General features: G+C 42.1%; 1 protein-coding gene across 1 annotated transcript in view; it reads left to right on the forward strand.

Moving 5' to 3' along the window:
• The window catches only part of stt3b (STT3 oligosaccharyltransferase complex catalytic subunit B), a 68032-nt gene that overhangs the window by 23870 nt on the left and 28322 nt on the right, over window positions 1-15840 (forward strand). The window contains exons 2-3 of the mRNA XM_053446062.1: window positions 7746-7854; window positions 13900-14187. Coding sequence (XP_053302037.1) covers window positions 7746-7854; window positions 13900-14187 — 397 coding nt within the window. The remainder of the gene's footprint in view (window positions 1-7745; window positions 7855-13899; window positions 14188-15840) is intronic.

Genomic DNA, 15840 nt, shown 5'->3' on the forward strand with positions numbered 1-15840 from the left:
GTCAGATTTATCAACAAATCATTGAAGCTTTATCGTATTGTTCAGCTATATTCATGTTGGGCTTTGCTCTTCCTGGACATTTTTAATTCAAAAGAGCAGCTCTACACTCAATATTCATTGTGAAAACATTGCTCACTGCAGTCAATCAATCAATCAAATTTTATTTGTATAGCCCATATTCACAAATTACAATTCATCTCATAGGGCTTTAACAGGGTGTGGCATCCTCTGTCCTTAACCCTCAGCAAGAGTAAGGAAAAACTACTAAAAACCCTTTTAACAGGGTAAAAATATGTAGAAACCTCAGAGAGAGCCACATGTGAGGGATCCCTCTCCCAGGACGGACAGAAGTGCAATAGATGCCACGTGCAGGAAAACATCATCAATAATCAAAGTCTCTAGCAGCATTTGATGAGGGTAGACATCCCGAAGGACAACCCCAACATGACATGCCGAGCAGTCCCGCTGCAAGCACAGTCCATGGTCAGCAACCATCCAGACCACGATCCACCATCCAGACCAGACGCCACTCCAGTCCTCAGTCACCGTCCACCGCCGCCCACCAGGACCCATCACAAGCCACCACCGCGGTCCTGGTCCACCGCCCGTGCCCAATGCCAACGCGACACAGGGTCCGCCACCAGCACCACGATCAGCCCAGAATCCGCCACAATGGATCCACCACCGCGACCCCCGGTGTACGATCCACAAACCGCAATCCATGGTGCGGCCACAGAGGCCCTGGATCTGCGGGTGATAAAGCAAAGGGATTCCGGGGAAGGGGGATAGGGATGGAGAAGAGGAAGGAGAAGCTGGAAAGAGAAGCTCCGTGTGTCATGTGTCATAAAATAGAACAAGTAACGTTCTTGCGCACTAATTAGCTCTAACTATAAGCTTTATCAAAAAGGAAGGTTTTGAGTCTACTCTTAAATGAAAAGATGGTATCTGCCTCCCGAACTGAAAGTGGTAGATTATTCCACAGCCGAGGGGCTTGATGGCTAAAAGCTCTGGCTCCTACTCTTTTTTTAGAGAATTTAGGGTAGACAAGTAGGCTTGAATTCTGGGAGCGGAGTGCTCTAGCAGGTTTATAAGGTACTAACAGCTCTTTAAGGTAAAAAGGCGCCATATTATTAAGGGCCTTGAAGGTGAGGAGGAGAATTTTAAATTCTATTCTAGATTTAACTGGAAGCCAGTGTAGCGACGCTAATACTGGAGAAATGTGCTCTCTTCTCTTTGTTCTCGTCAGGACACGTGCTGCGGCATTTTGGACAAGCTGTAGAGTCTTTAACGACTTACTGCTGGAGCCTGATAATAATGAATTACAATAGTCCAGTCTCGATGTAACAAAGGCGTGGACTAGTTTTTCTGCATCTTTTTGGGAAAGGACATGTCTAATTTTGGAAATATTACGTAAGTGGAAAAAAGCGGTCCTAGAAATTTGTTTTAAGTGAGAATTAAAGGATAAATCAGGATCAAAGATCACTCCCAAGTTCCTGACGGTTTCATTGGAAGCAAGGGCAATGTCGTCTAGCGCAGCTATATCATTAGATAATGCATCTCTAAGGTGTTTGGGGCCAAGTATTATAACCTCTGTTTTGTCTGAGTTTAATAAGAGAAAATTGCGGGTCATCCAGGTTTTTATGTCCTTGAGACATGTTCGAAGTTTAGTTAATTGATTACTTTGTTCAGGTTTTATTGACAAATATAACTGGGTGTCATCCGCATAGCAGTGGAAATTTACCGAGTGTGTCCTGATAATGTTTCCTAGTGGAAGCATATATAATGAGAATAAAATTGGGCCGAGCACAGAGCCCTGTGGAACACCATGGTTAACTTTGGTGCGCACAGATGACTCATCATTAATTTGCACAAATTGGGAGCGATCAGAAAAATACGATTTAAACCAGTTAAGGGCGGTTCCATTAATGTTAATTAACTGTTTGAGTCTTTGTAATAAAATTTGATGGTCAATTGTGTCGAAAGCTGCACTGAGATCTAACAGAACGAGGACAGACACAAGTCCCTGATCTGAGGCTATTAAAAGGTCATTAGTGACTTTTGCCAAGGCTGTCTCTGTACTGTGATTGGCTCTAAACCCCGATTGAAAGTCTTCATATATATTATTTTCCCGGAGAAACTCACACAGCTGATTGGCAACAACTTTTTCTAAGATTTTAGAGACGAAGGGGAGATTAGATATTGGTCTGTAATTGGCTAAAACCTCTGGGTCTAGGGTGGGTTTTTTGAGTAGGGGTTTGATGACAGCTATTTTAAAAGACTGTGGTACATAACCTGATGATAATGACAGATTGATGATGTTAAGTAACGAACTATCAATTAGGGGCAGAATTTCTTTAAGTAATTTGGTAGGAATGGGATCTAAGATACAGGTTGTTGGTTTAGAACCTGAGATTAATTTGGTAAACTGATCACGGGTGATCAGAGAGAAGCTGTCTAAGTAATGGGTAGGATTCTCAGCCGTTTCTGAGATCTCTGTTGTTGGGAGGGTATTAGTGCCAATTGAGGGCAGGAGATGGTTGATTTTATTTCTAATAGTTTGAATTTTATCATTAAAAAAGGTCATAAAGATATTGCTATTTAGGGATCGAGGAATACTGGGTTCGGTGGAGGTGTGACTCTCTGTCAGCCTGGCTACAGTGCTGAAGAGAAACCTGGGGTTGTTTTTATTCAGCACTATTTATACTGCAGTGTCAGCAAGTGTTCACGCAATGAAATTGGGATAATAATGTTCTTTTCTTATTTGGGATTTTGGAAATGGTTGACCTGGCAGAGTAATTAGCTTTATATTTATTATTTATTTCCTAATGATTATTGTTCTCGAGCTCATTCCTTTGCTTGTTTGTGTAAACAACTCTGCATCAACCAGGAGCCACATTGAGCCTTCTGCACATCCTGGTTAGCCAGTAATTACAGCCAATATTTCATTTAATATTTAGCAACTCATAAATCTTGCAGCATTTCCACAATATTGCAACCCCACATCCACAAAATGCAGTTACCTTGAACATGCACACATGCACATCCACCTTTTTAAAGGATGCGGTGCCCAGGATGCCTCATCTTGTCAGGTGATGGCAGGAATCCTGGACACACTATTAAAGCTTTGGCAGCTGTCCAGCAAACCTGTGTATTTGAAGATCCAGGCCACCAACGGCCCCCTAGCTTCATCTAAGGACCCCTCTTTTCATGGCACACTCTTTGATGAGATGTCATGTGCTGTGCTCCTTTCATTAAATACTTTTGAGACTGCTGCCTTTGGAAAAAATAAAAAAAACAATAACATGACACCGTGGAGATGATCAAACCTGGCCATCTGACGTGCGAAGCCCATGTTGTATTTGCTCTCCTTCTTTCTGGGTCGAGCAGGCCTTCATTTACAGGTTATTCATTCAGGCTTTGAACAGAGGTGGCTAATTAGTCAAGCCTGTGATTACACCCCTGGATCCAAAAGCCTATTTAGACATTCACCATATTGAGAACAAGTGGGGGAAAAAAGCAATGATGCATCTGATTATATAGTCGCGGAAGAGTGAGGCATTACTGGCTTGTAAACAGCAATGGAACCCACTTAGTCATGCTGCTGATGATGGCCCTGTCTCAACAGGAATCTGATAATCAGTGAAACGGACCTTGATTAAAATGAATTATGATGCCTGCAGGAGGCCTCGAGTGATCTAAAGTGCACAATATGCCACTCCTAATTGTCCTTTTTTGGGAGCTTTGAGATATTATCTGAGGATTTAATACAGGGGCCCCTTTTCCCCTTCATCTTCCTTGCTATTAATCCCAGGGCTCGACAGTGCCACCATTTTACTAGCATTTGATACTAAAAATAGACTTACTCTGTAAAAATCTATTCTGTAGCAATCGCACTGTTAAGAATTCAGCACAAGCAGCCTCTATTTAGAAATTCTTGAGGTGTTGAAGCAGAAATGGTATAGATTCAGATGGATTAGACAATTTTGGAGATGATGTTTTTACCCATGTCTGATTGTTGGTTGGGTTGTTTGTAAGTTTTACGTGAAAACTACTGGATGCATAACCACAACCAACCACCACTTGGTGGAAACATTGGAAATGGAACGGCAAAGAACCCATTACATGTTGGTGTGGCTCCGGACCAGGACACAATGTGATATAGACCATTTTGCTCCATTTTTCTTGACTTCTCAGAGAATGAGTCATCGATCTTGGCATGTTGAGGGGACTGATATGTTGGAATGTGTGCAATTTGCTCTAGATTCAAATTGAAACCCAGATCCAAAGAATTTCCTGAATGTCCTTGGCGTGGAGTTATTCTTGTTAATAAAAAGCACTTTTGTGTTAATGTGCTATTAAAATTCTTCATGCACTACTGTTTTTTAAAACTTAGTACCACATGTGCTCTTCGGGGAAAAGAGTAGGAATCGAGCCACGAATCCAGGAGTGAGTTTTGCGGTGTAAAGGGTGTGTTGCTCAGCTTGAAGCTTCTCTTGCCAGTGGTTGGAGGTGCTGCAGTGGCATCGCGAGTAATCATGTGCTCTGTCGCTTGAGACCATATTGGCAACTGCGCATTAAATTGCTAATGTGGCTGGCAGAGCTACATTATCCGCACCATCAAAGTGACAAGGGCGGGGATAAAGCACTCTGCTTGGCTGTCCATGAGATCATTGGAGAATGGGTTTTCTGCATAAGGCTTGGCGTTGGACAATTCGTCTTTTATTATATTTTCTTAGAATTTGCTTTGTTTCTGCGTCGCTGATTTGACAGATGCAGAAAGATGAGGCAGAAGTGGCCATGTCCACCTGCAGTGGAGGTCCCACTGTGCTCGAGCTTCCTCACAGCTGGCTGAATCTGTAGCTTTGGACTGAATAGCACCGGGGTTCTTTGCACACCTCAGTATGTAAGGACATGGACTCAGTCACTGGAAGAACAATAGTATTGTCTGGACTGATATCCGTGGAACGAAAGAGCAGTTTGTGAAGCCAGTTGAGCTTTTCCAAGATATAAGAATTACATTGTGAAGGACATGACTGATGCTTTAATGGCTTATTAAATTTAAATATAATTATACTTTGCCAGCACTGAGATCCAAGTATATTTGTGTCCGTGTGGCGGTTTGTTTGTCCTAGACTTTCCTGCACCCAGATTCCACCCCTCAGGCCGCAGGTTGAGTGATATGATATGATTGTCTGAGGAGCCACAAGGATAAACACTCAGGCCAGCTCCTCATAGCGTCTCAAGATCACTTTAAGAGACACAGTGCCCTTTAAAGTAACACTTTCTATTTTCTTCCCCATGTTTTCATAAAATGTATGGAGAAGTTTTCACATTTAATTTCTATTAACTTCAATTACATCAGCAAACTTATAATAACATACTTAAATTGTAAGTGGGGATACAAAAAAATCTAGGATATTTTAAAGGATGAAATAGTGGGCTCAGTATGGAGGCGAGATCAGTTCCCATTATTGGATTTGAAGTGAGTGGCCACCCCGTGCTGTCTGGGAAAGAGAGCCAAGATGGGAGGCCCTGGATGATGGAGGAGGGCTTCAGGTGCAATGTGAAGGCGTTAGAAAACCAAGCACCCTGTGATGATAAATGAGCCTCACCTCATGCCAGCATTTTAAGCACACTGTACAGATCGCAAGTGTGCGCAGCCCACACTGCTGCTGCTTTGTGACCACGACTGCTTCCTCTCCCTCTAGCATCGTCTGACTTGTATTTACACAACAACTCACACACACGGCCATAAACCGAATAAGTGCCTTCTGAAACTCAAGTGTGGTGATTTGGTTTTGGGCTGTTGACCTGAGTCACCTTTGCTTTTTTCCGAGGCCATGTCTCTTTTTTTTTTCTTCTTCTGCTTGTGTGTCTTAGTCGACTCTTAATACTCAGACCATGCTTAATGTACCAGGACCCTTAATTGCCAGAATGTCAGTATAAATTTATTTGCCCATAATTACCTCTACTAAGCAGGTTATGTGTTGGTCCCATTTAATTGTTAGTATTTAAGGGTAGTAGAGCTTTAAATTAAATTTGCGGAATGTTACTCCTGCTGCAAGTCCAGCATGTTTTATTTCCTGATTGAATGTTTTTAAACATTACAAAATGTTCTCTGATATTCTCATTAACGATTGCAACCTGATAAATAAAACATGCATACACACTGATTGTCTGTCAGTCCATTATAAGCAGATTTAGGTTTAGACGCACATAAAACTTTTTTTTAAATTTGAGCACTCAACTGACGGTTGTGGCTCTATAGGTTCCTTCCATACTATGTATTAGTTTTTAAATGTATCACTGTTTACTTTTACCCCCAACGTCCACAAAACTGCAAACTTTTCAAGCACCTAAAGCGGAGAAGCATGGAAGTGCTGCTGGCTCAGTTTTATTTTGAAAACATTTTGACACGACTACGCAGTTCACTTTCATTCAGTCACAGCTCAACCTCCAGAGGGGAAGACGCAACGTTGTAAAAACGATCTGTAGCAGTTCTTGTCCTTGGTTCAAGAAAATAAATCCCTCTTTTTACTTTTTACCATTACTGTTTGTTTATGTAACAGAGCAACCAGCTGCAGAGTAGAAAATCTGCTTCTTGTTCACACTAGCACGCACATGCCCAATGTATGTGAATAGTCGTGTGATGTGTGTTCAGTGTGGACCGGGATTATCACTGATACGGAGATTAATGCTCAGTCAAAGATAGTTTTAGAAGGTTTTGGATTAAGCCTTATTCTCTCTCTGACGTGATAGGTGATGAAAGCCTAGGAGTATATTGAGTGAGTTGTGGTGACCAGATGATTTGCAAGTCTACACCATGATACTGAGAATCCACAGCTCACCAGCCATGAATGTGAATGTTGCATTGTATTATTTGGAATTGCGTAAGCTCCTTATTGTACTCGTACCTTTTGTTGGTTGACAGTATTGTCATACATGTGTAATACCAATCAAAGATCCTCTCCTGAGCCGATTAGTCACAGACACAAGGTTATCACTCCTCCTCTTCGCTATACTGCACATCACTATTCGACCAAGCCAAAATGGGTAACTGTCTTTTTGTTGTTGTGGTGTAGGTTCTTTATGCATCAAGTGTTTCATGGTCCTCTGAACATAAAGCAGCCCACATTAACGAGTTGTGTAGAGAAAAAGGTACCTCCGAAAATCTACCTAAGCTTCATCCTCGTTGGCAGCAGTCCTCTTCGCACTGTCAGCTCTTTCGTTCAGCTTCTTGACAGTGATCCAGCCCCCTCAGCTTACCACAGCTACAGTGTGAATCAAGGCCTGTTTACAGTCATATTCCTTATATTGGTTCTTATTTTCGTTATATCTCTGTTCCAACACCAGACCCATTTATGTCTTTGCCACCTCAGCACAAGCAAGTGGTTGCTGTTGGAATAATCTGTACAATTCGTGAGCTTTGTTCTGAAAAAGATGCCACTGTGTGTTGGAGTAGTTGGCGTGAGCACAAAAGCTCACACAGCGAAATTGAGGCTTTATTTGTCCAATTGTAAAAAGGCAACATCTCCACAGCTTACACATTCCTCCTGCCCCCCGAAAATCTGAAAATAAAATAACCCATTCTTCCTCGATAATTTTTTTTTTTTTTTGCACTGTCAATAGCTATAACAGTCTGTCAAAGTGTGGTCTATAAATGGAAATGTATAGTCTTCTGTGTGTGGTTAATATCTTACAATATACTGAGCTCTGCCTCTTCTCTTTCTCTTCTGTTGCCTCAGGTTCAACTATAGATCAACACACCATCTCACCACAAATGGCTTCTACGAGTTCCTCAACTGGTTTGATGAAAGAGCCTGGTACCCCTTGGGCAGGATCGTTGGCGGCACAGTAAGTTTTTCCCACATTCACTTGTTTCATTATTTGTCATCTCTGGGGCGTCGTTAGTATAAATCAGATTCAGTCAAAATGTCATCCCTGTGAAGTAAGAAGGAAATGATGTCTTGTGTTTGAATTAGCTGACACGAGCACATGCAGCCCTTTTCAAATAAGGGAGGAGAAAAATTATGCCTTTGCGTTATCGCACTGCCTGCTCGTCCCGGAGGGCTTATGGAAAGAGATGGAATTGAGGCTCCATCTGACTGATGAGGAGCAGTGCAGCCCTCCTGGACAGAGTCCCACTGGGTGTCTGGTATGATGATGCACATTTTGGAAATACGAAATGCTGAGGCCACTGATAGAGAAAGTCGTTTTCTAGAACGAGAGCTTTTTCTCTAGTTTTCATGGTACAATCTAAAGGAGCAGCAGAGAGGTAGAGAATTCCTAATTTGGTCATCCACAGATTGGTTTGCCTATTTTTTCAGATGATGCACAGCTGTCAGCTTAATCATTCTGTGACCTGCGGTGTGAAGTGTTTTTGTGCATCATAGTGTGAAGTGGTTGGGCCGAGAATCGGGTATTCTGCCAGGACACAAATAAAACACTGTTTGGCCACTTTGGGAGTCTGATCAGGAAACCACCCACACAAGTCCCTGTGGAGATGGTCAAGAACCAGAACATGCTGGAGGGATTACTCACCTGTCCTGGAAATGCCTTGGGATTCCTCAGGAGGTGCATGCTGGGAATAAGGAAATCTGAAGTGCCTTGACATGGGTTCTCTGACCTGGTTTTAAAACGAGGGATGTGTGAAAAAAAGTTTAATGTGAAAAATCACATCAGCCTTTCTGTAACAACAAGCTGTCATTAATCATCCAAACAGTAAGGGTCAGTCAGGCATAGAATTATGATTTAAGCATGGAAAAGTATATATATATATATATATATATATATATACATGCTGTTTTAGCGACATTGTAGTAATCGTAGTAGTTTTTGACAAAGATAAAATGTACTCGTATCTTAATCACTATATGTTGATATACAACATTTTGTGTGTTAAGCCCTATTCATGAGCACATATTCATATGCAGCCATTATTTATGTTGTACTCAATGATTAATACGAGGAACAGTCTGTTGTTATGAGAGCATGTTGTCGGAGCATGGGATTATCTGAGGTGAGGCAGTGCAGAGATACCATAGAGCCGTCCAAGACTCCGATGAGCAGCATGTATTCAAGTCACTATCAAGTAGCAACAGCGAGCTTTCAACTTGACGGAACCCCCCCTCCCCTCACTGCTTCCCTGTTTACCTGCAGAAAGGAATGTTGTGAAACATTCACTCTTTCATGTGAAAAATACAAGGTGCTGATTCCGCGCAATTTATCTCCCATTTCCCTGCCTCCCCTCCTCTGTGAGTCTCTTCCCCCGACCTCATCTTCTCAGCCATGCCTCCTGTGAGCGGTGAGGTCTGTGTGAGTAAAATACCTCTGGCCTATCCATCTCCCTCTCGTCTTTAACAACTCCACCTGCCGTCTTTTCTCTCAGCCGTGCTTCACGGACCCACCAGGGCTGCACTCGGGGCTGTAATTGCACCAGCTAATGATGCATCAGGACTACATAATCCAGGTCCTGCGTGTAAGATAAATGCTGAGATTTCTCCCAACGTGTGTTTCCGTTATTGGGTCCAGCTAAGAGGGGGTTAGCTCTTTCTTCTTTCTGCATAGACTCAGACCTGCAGACTAATTTGAATGTCTTTTTGCATAGTTGAGACAGGGAGGTCGGTTAATGCTGTGCATTGCATGTTGTTACCGTTACAGCACCCAGCAGATGGTGCAGGGCGGGAGCTGTAGCTGCTCTACATTCTGATGTTAGAATATAGTATTCATTACTGAACAGGAGACCCTAGGCACTGGAATCCAAAAGCCATCCATCAGCATTCATCCGTCATAGGCAATTACCATCAGCTACTGGTAATTGCATTTGACAAGCCTGGCTTATAATAATGGATTTGCTGGTTCTGTACATGGATACTTGAGTTGGGCCTCGTACCCACAAGGTGCAAACTGAAACTCATGATTAGACTGGTAATCAGTATCGAGATTCCGGGGAAGAATGACGCTTTATCTTCTGCATGCAAATAAGAATATCCTTCCTCTGTGAACTGTAAATGAATGTGCAAAGAAATAAATATAACCACTGAAAAAAGATTTCCATCAAATGAACCATGTTCTTGAAGGAGCCTTTTCAGATGAGATGTAAGATGTCTGTAAAAGCCTCAAGCAAGTCCAGCTGTCTTTGTATATCACTTAAAAACTCCTGAGCTCAAATTTAGTTTCACTTATAAATCATTAGAATTTTCATTTGATCATTGCTTTAAATATTTAACTTCGCTCGCCAGACGACCCTCAAACTAAAGCAATGTGAAAATGGAAGACATGAGAGCTCACACTGTATCACAGCAGGGGTCCTGTGTGAGGTACAAAGACAAATGGGTGCAGTGGTGAGTCAGTTTAATATTTAACTGGGTCTGGAGCAGAGCTGACGTCTATCTTTAGATGATTTCACTTTATGAACATCGACTATGATGCTCTGAACATCAACTATCTGTCATAAAGTATAACATTTATCTTAGATATAAAATGTTGCTTTGACCCTAGATGGCTTTATCAGGCAGTTAAACGAAAACCTTTTAATATCCTACCAACACACAATGACTTGGATACCTTTTTTAAAACAAAGCCATTAGAATTAAAAGTTACTCTAAGGTATGGCCTTGTGAATCCTGATGACCCTGTCTTCCAAGTGTTAAACCGAGCAGTGAGAGTGTGAGCTGAGCGGTTTCAGCGGCTATAATTTGTGGAGCGATTCTTCAGGCCAGGGTGCGTCTCTTAGCAATTACAAAGCCATTACATAGGTCATGTTGTCCTTGCAACGTGTGCTATTTTGTATGTGGATGAATGTTTCCACACCACTGCCTCTAAAACAAATTACACTTTTATTCTAGACGGATAGTACTGTTGGGACATGTTAAACACAGAGTAGGTCTACTGGCATCAATGTGTTGATTTAGGTGCCACTTTACACTTATGGATGTAGTAGAATGTCTGTATCAGACTGAGAAGGTGTCAGTTATGTTAAATCAGGTGATAAGACCACTATCGACAGTGATGTCAAATATTGTGTGTGTACGTCTATTTTCTATGTGCCATTAGGGTTCCATTGCCATCCAAAAGACTATTATAACACGTCGTTGAGCCCCTACATTGTAATGGGTTGGCATTTCTTACCATAATCCTGAGTTCTCATAGATTAACTATTTTCTTCTGTTTTGGTGATGATCGTTTATAACTGTAGTTACTGCTTGTGTTAGGAAATTACTGACTTTAAATTTCATAGTTATATATTTCTGACACTTTCTTAAGGTTTATATCATAAGAAATTAAGCTTAATTGGTGTGAACTTTTGAGAGAAACACTTATGTATTGTTTTTGTCTTTTAATTGGATTATAAGAGATGACGGCAAGAAATAAAAAATAAATCTTATTCTTGAAGGGAGCAAATCGGTTGTAGCCCACAGTGGACTTGGAATAAGTTGAGATGCCAGATGGAAAATGAACTTTTCTGCCTTCTGCCGTTAACTGGCCTCTCAATAGCAGGTGGACGGGTCATTCTGTCGGCCGTACTAAATGCAAATGTCCTCCTATAACATGCAAATCTATGCGAAATAGAGCAAGAACCATGAATTGATGCATAGAGCCGGCTACTGCAGAGACCTGACCAGCTGGCTCAGCGATAGAGCCATGTCAATCTCTGGCTTTTACCTGAAAGCCTGAAATTGAGTCTGAGAGGCTTGGCTGAATCTGATGCTTTGCTCAGAGGCACCACAACTGTAGCTGCTGCAGAATCAAATAGCCCCTCACTCATTTACTTTACTGTGAAGGTTAATTGTCAAAATCCCACTTGTTTGCATGACTGAGCTAGATCTTTTTTTTTGTAAGGCATAAACAGGCCTCGGGGAAGGACGGGCATGTAGCTGACTCCCACACTGCATTCAGAATCATTAAGTCAAAGTGGGAGAGGTCTGATTTGCATCAAGCACGTGCCTGTAAAGTGTTTTTATAAGCACCGGGGTCGTCTCAGACTGGTGCAGTTTGTCGCACAGACAACAACAAACGGCCTAATTCTTGAACTTTACTCAAAGAACAAGCTTCTCTTCTTATTTCCACCTGTCATACCGTGTTGCCAGTGTGAGTGGTGTTCTGTTACCCCTCCAGATCTAGGTGGGATTCATAAAACCACCTTTGCTCCAAGGGCCGTGATGGAGACTGTTGTCTATTGTGTTCAACCTTTTACCCAGCCTGCACTCTGTTTTACACGTCCCTTCTCCCCCTTCAACCCCTATATCTCCCTTGATCTCTCGCCCTCCTCTCCCTTTTATCTTTTATCATCTCTCCTCTACTGTCTGCCTCTGCCTTTCTCTAATGTGTAACTGTCCTTTCTGCCCTCCATGCTCGCTCCCTCCTGTATCCTTAAACGCACCACCTTCTTTTTTTTAATTCAAAATCAGACGGATCATGCCGACTCTTCTCATTAATTGTGTATGGTAGCGTTAAGTCTCTTAAGCCCTCGGCTGGGTCACAAGACAGATGAGCCAGTTTCACTTAATGTGACCGGTCCAGCTGCCCCCTCCCTTATTGTTTTTCCTTTCCCTCCCACCAACCCTCTGCTCCCTAGAGGACGACTGCCAGTGGCTCTTTCTCCTGAGCCACAGATAAGGAATGAAGGCCTCTCTAATGTGACAGTCCATACAACAGGACGCAGCCGATGCCACTCTTTGTCGCCACAAGGACAATGAGTCAAGTGCATTTTTTTTGTTAACAGCTTTTGTCACTTGTAGTTGCTGACATTGTCCTAATGAACAAGCTTTGTAATGCTTTTTGAAAGCCAATTTAGAGACCATAGAGTTGTACCCATCAGGCCAAAGCTTGTGCAAGAATTAACTTGCTGCTGTGATGAATCAAATTATCTCTGTAAAATTTTGGGGACCTTGGCCTCACCACAGAGTTCAAAATGACTAATAATTACAAGAGTAGTTTTATAAATGGCAGGATACTGCTCAATTAGACCGAGTTCAATCCTCAGAGCCAAGAGGAAAGTCGAGGTTGATTTTCGTTGAAGCAGATTGGTTGATGAAGCTCAGGTCTCCTAGGCACTAGCTAATTAGAGACGTGCAAACCTGAGTTTATTAGCTGCAAGGCAAAGTGCATGGACTGCGGCTACAGTGAACACACATCAGGGACATCACTCACACGTTAAACATAGCCTTGCTTTTTACTTCAGACAGCCAGTGCACTGCACCGGGCTCTAATTGGATCTGCTCTCATGTACAGACGAGACTGGGCCACGAGGCCTCGTCAACTCGGTCCCCAGCCTCAACTGAGTGGAGGGTTTAATTATTCTTCAACTTTGTTTTGGAGAACAAACACAATAGTTTTTGATCATGGATTTATTTAACAAGGGAAAAAATGCCTGTTCCATCTTGTTCACCTCTGTTCTCTGTCATCGGTTTGAAGTGTTAGTCAGACAACCTCGGGCTCTGGAAAAATTGGATTCTGCATTACTATTTGCTGCCATCGAATTGACTGACTAATGACTCGATCAATTCATGAGACAAGGGAAGACTGTGATGTGATACTGTCAGAATGAACTATAGATTAATTTAGTTGTGCCACTAGGTGATGTCCGTAACCCGTATTTGCTGACCAGGAGCCAACATTGACTTTTGTGAATCACTGCTTTAACTACAAACAGCCACAATAGATGTTGAAGCTCAGCAGTTTTAATGTATAATTACCTGCACAGACACAAATGTAGCCTACTTCTTGACTGGTTGACAGAGACGTACAACTGTGAGGTGGTAATTCTAGTTTTTTCATTCTACCTCCACAGATTCTGTCTCTTTCCCTCAGCCACCATTTCTCATGTCTGACTCTCAATCTCACCTACTTTGTATGTTGCTCTCCTTCTTACAACCTCTCTTTGCTTCCCTCCCTCAGGTATACCCAGGGTTAATGGTGACTGCGGGCCTCATCCACTATGTGCTCAACTTGCTCCACATCACTGTCCACATCCGTGATGTGTGCGTCTTTCTGGCACCGGTGTTCAGCGGTCTGACGGCCATCTCCACCTTCCTGCTGACACGGGAGCTGTGGAACCAGGGTGCAGGGCTGCTGGCGGCCTGCTTCATCGCCATCGTCCCTGGCTATATCTCCCGCTCGGTGGCCGGCTCTTTCGACAACGAGGGCATTGCCATTTTCGCCCTGCAGTTCACCTACTACCTCTGGGTATGTACACTTTTTACTTGAAGGAGAAGTGCTATAAGAGAGTATCTTGTTGCAAATGTATGATAGACGAGGTTTGCTAAGGTATAAGTCTGTTTTAGCAAGAAAAATATGTCAAACTCGACCTCGGTTGAGTATTTGCTTTTTACTTTGTAGGGGCTATGCTTTATGAAGCCAGAAAAGAAGCTCTGTTTTCAAATGTAGCCTGGCCTCAGATGTTGAATTATTTATCCAGAGCCTTGAAAGGCACACCGACCATGTGGAGCCCAGGAAACGGCATGCTGCACTCTAAAACCTTCAGTCAGACGACCTTTTAAGAGTGGAATTGAAAATATCTCAGGTTATAGGTTGAACTGCCCCCCCCCCCTTCCTGCTGTCCTTTCCAAACATACTTAACGGGAGCACAGCAGGTTACGCCTCAGGTTAACTGACCTTGTTGAATTCATGGCGTCACGGTTTTCAACCCATTCACATTTATTTTGTGTTAGATGTTATGTTGTGCGCGTGTGAAATTGAAGAGCCCTGCTTTTCAAACCATTTTATCAGCATCCCCCTTCTTCCTTGTTACTGGAGTTGTCCGTGACAAGTATTGAGGATTTTTTTCATTCTGTATTGAACCGTATCCGTTCAGTGACACACGCTTTTATCTTTTACTTTAAAACCCAGAATAAAAATGGCCACACCCAGAAAGGATGCAATTGATAATACAACTTTGGAAAGGACATTTTAAAATACTTGGTGTATCCAGATCCAGAACACGCTTAATAAGTAGTCAGCTATTTCTAGTAAACAAGGTTTCTCCTGACATTAAAGAAATGGGTTGAGAATGTACACACCCCTTTGTATGCTACATCAACAGATAAGAACAGTGCAGTAGAAAATAATCTTGTTGCAAAAAGAGAATGGAATGTAATAACACTAAATGATTAATAAAAACAGAGTGGAAATAGATGTGGAATAATGTCGATTTTGCTGACATTACTTTAAACGCATTAGATAATCAACGCTTGTGAATTTCAAACATCTGTGTTCTTCTCTCATAAAGATCATAGATGTGATCAATGCAGGATAATGTAACAGTCAATGCTAATCTAGTTCCTGCCTCTGAGGCTGAAGAGGCTTGATGGAGGCAAACGGCGGATACTGCGAACACATAAATATTACTGCCTGTCGTTAGAGCACAGTGGACATACTTCTCATTTATAGAGCATCATGTCATCTTCCTGAATCTATAAAATGATTTTCTATTAAGAAAATTGCCTCCCTTTCCATGTCAACAGCATTGATGGAATATAAAGTTAGAGCAATTACCGTCACTGCTGTTAATTATAAACGCAGCAGAATTGACCTGTGCGTGAGCAGGTGTCAAATGAATATGGCAGCCTATTTAAAGTGAGACCTTTTTTTATGATAGTTTTTATAAATGTAATAAGATAAAATGTATTCCAAGGAAATTGTTTGTAAATTGCACAGGGTTTATTTTTATTAAATCGAATCCGAGTCATTCACCTCCACGCGATGAACCGCTTCCAAAACATGCCTACAACAATGAAACACTGATGAAATGTTTTATTCTTAATACTTGGCTGTAAATGATAGCCACATTTAATTTAATTATCATTAAGAGCAGAAATACAAGAAACTCAAATGCCAATC

The sequence above is a fragment of the Pleuronectes platessa genome, chromosome 18 (assembly GCF_947347685.1).
Source record: "Pleuronectes platessa chromosome 18, fPlePla1.1, whole genome shotgun sequence".
NCBI classification, from domain to species: Eukaryota; Metazoa; Chordata; class Actinopteri; order Pleuronectiformes; family Pleuronectidae; genus Pleuronectes; species Pleuronectes platessa.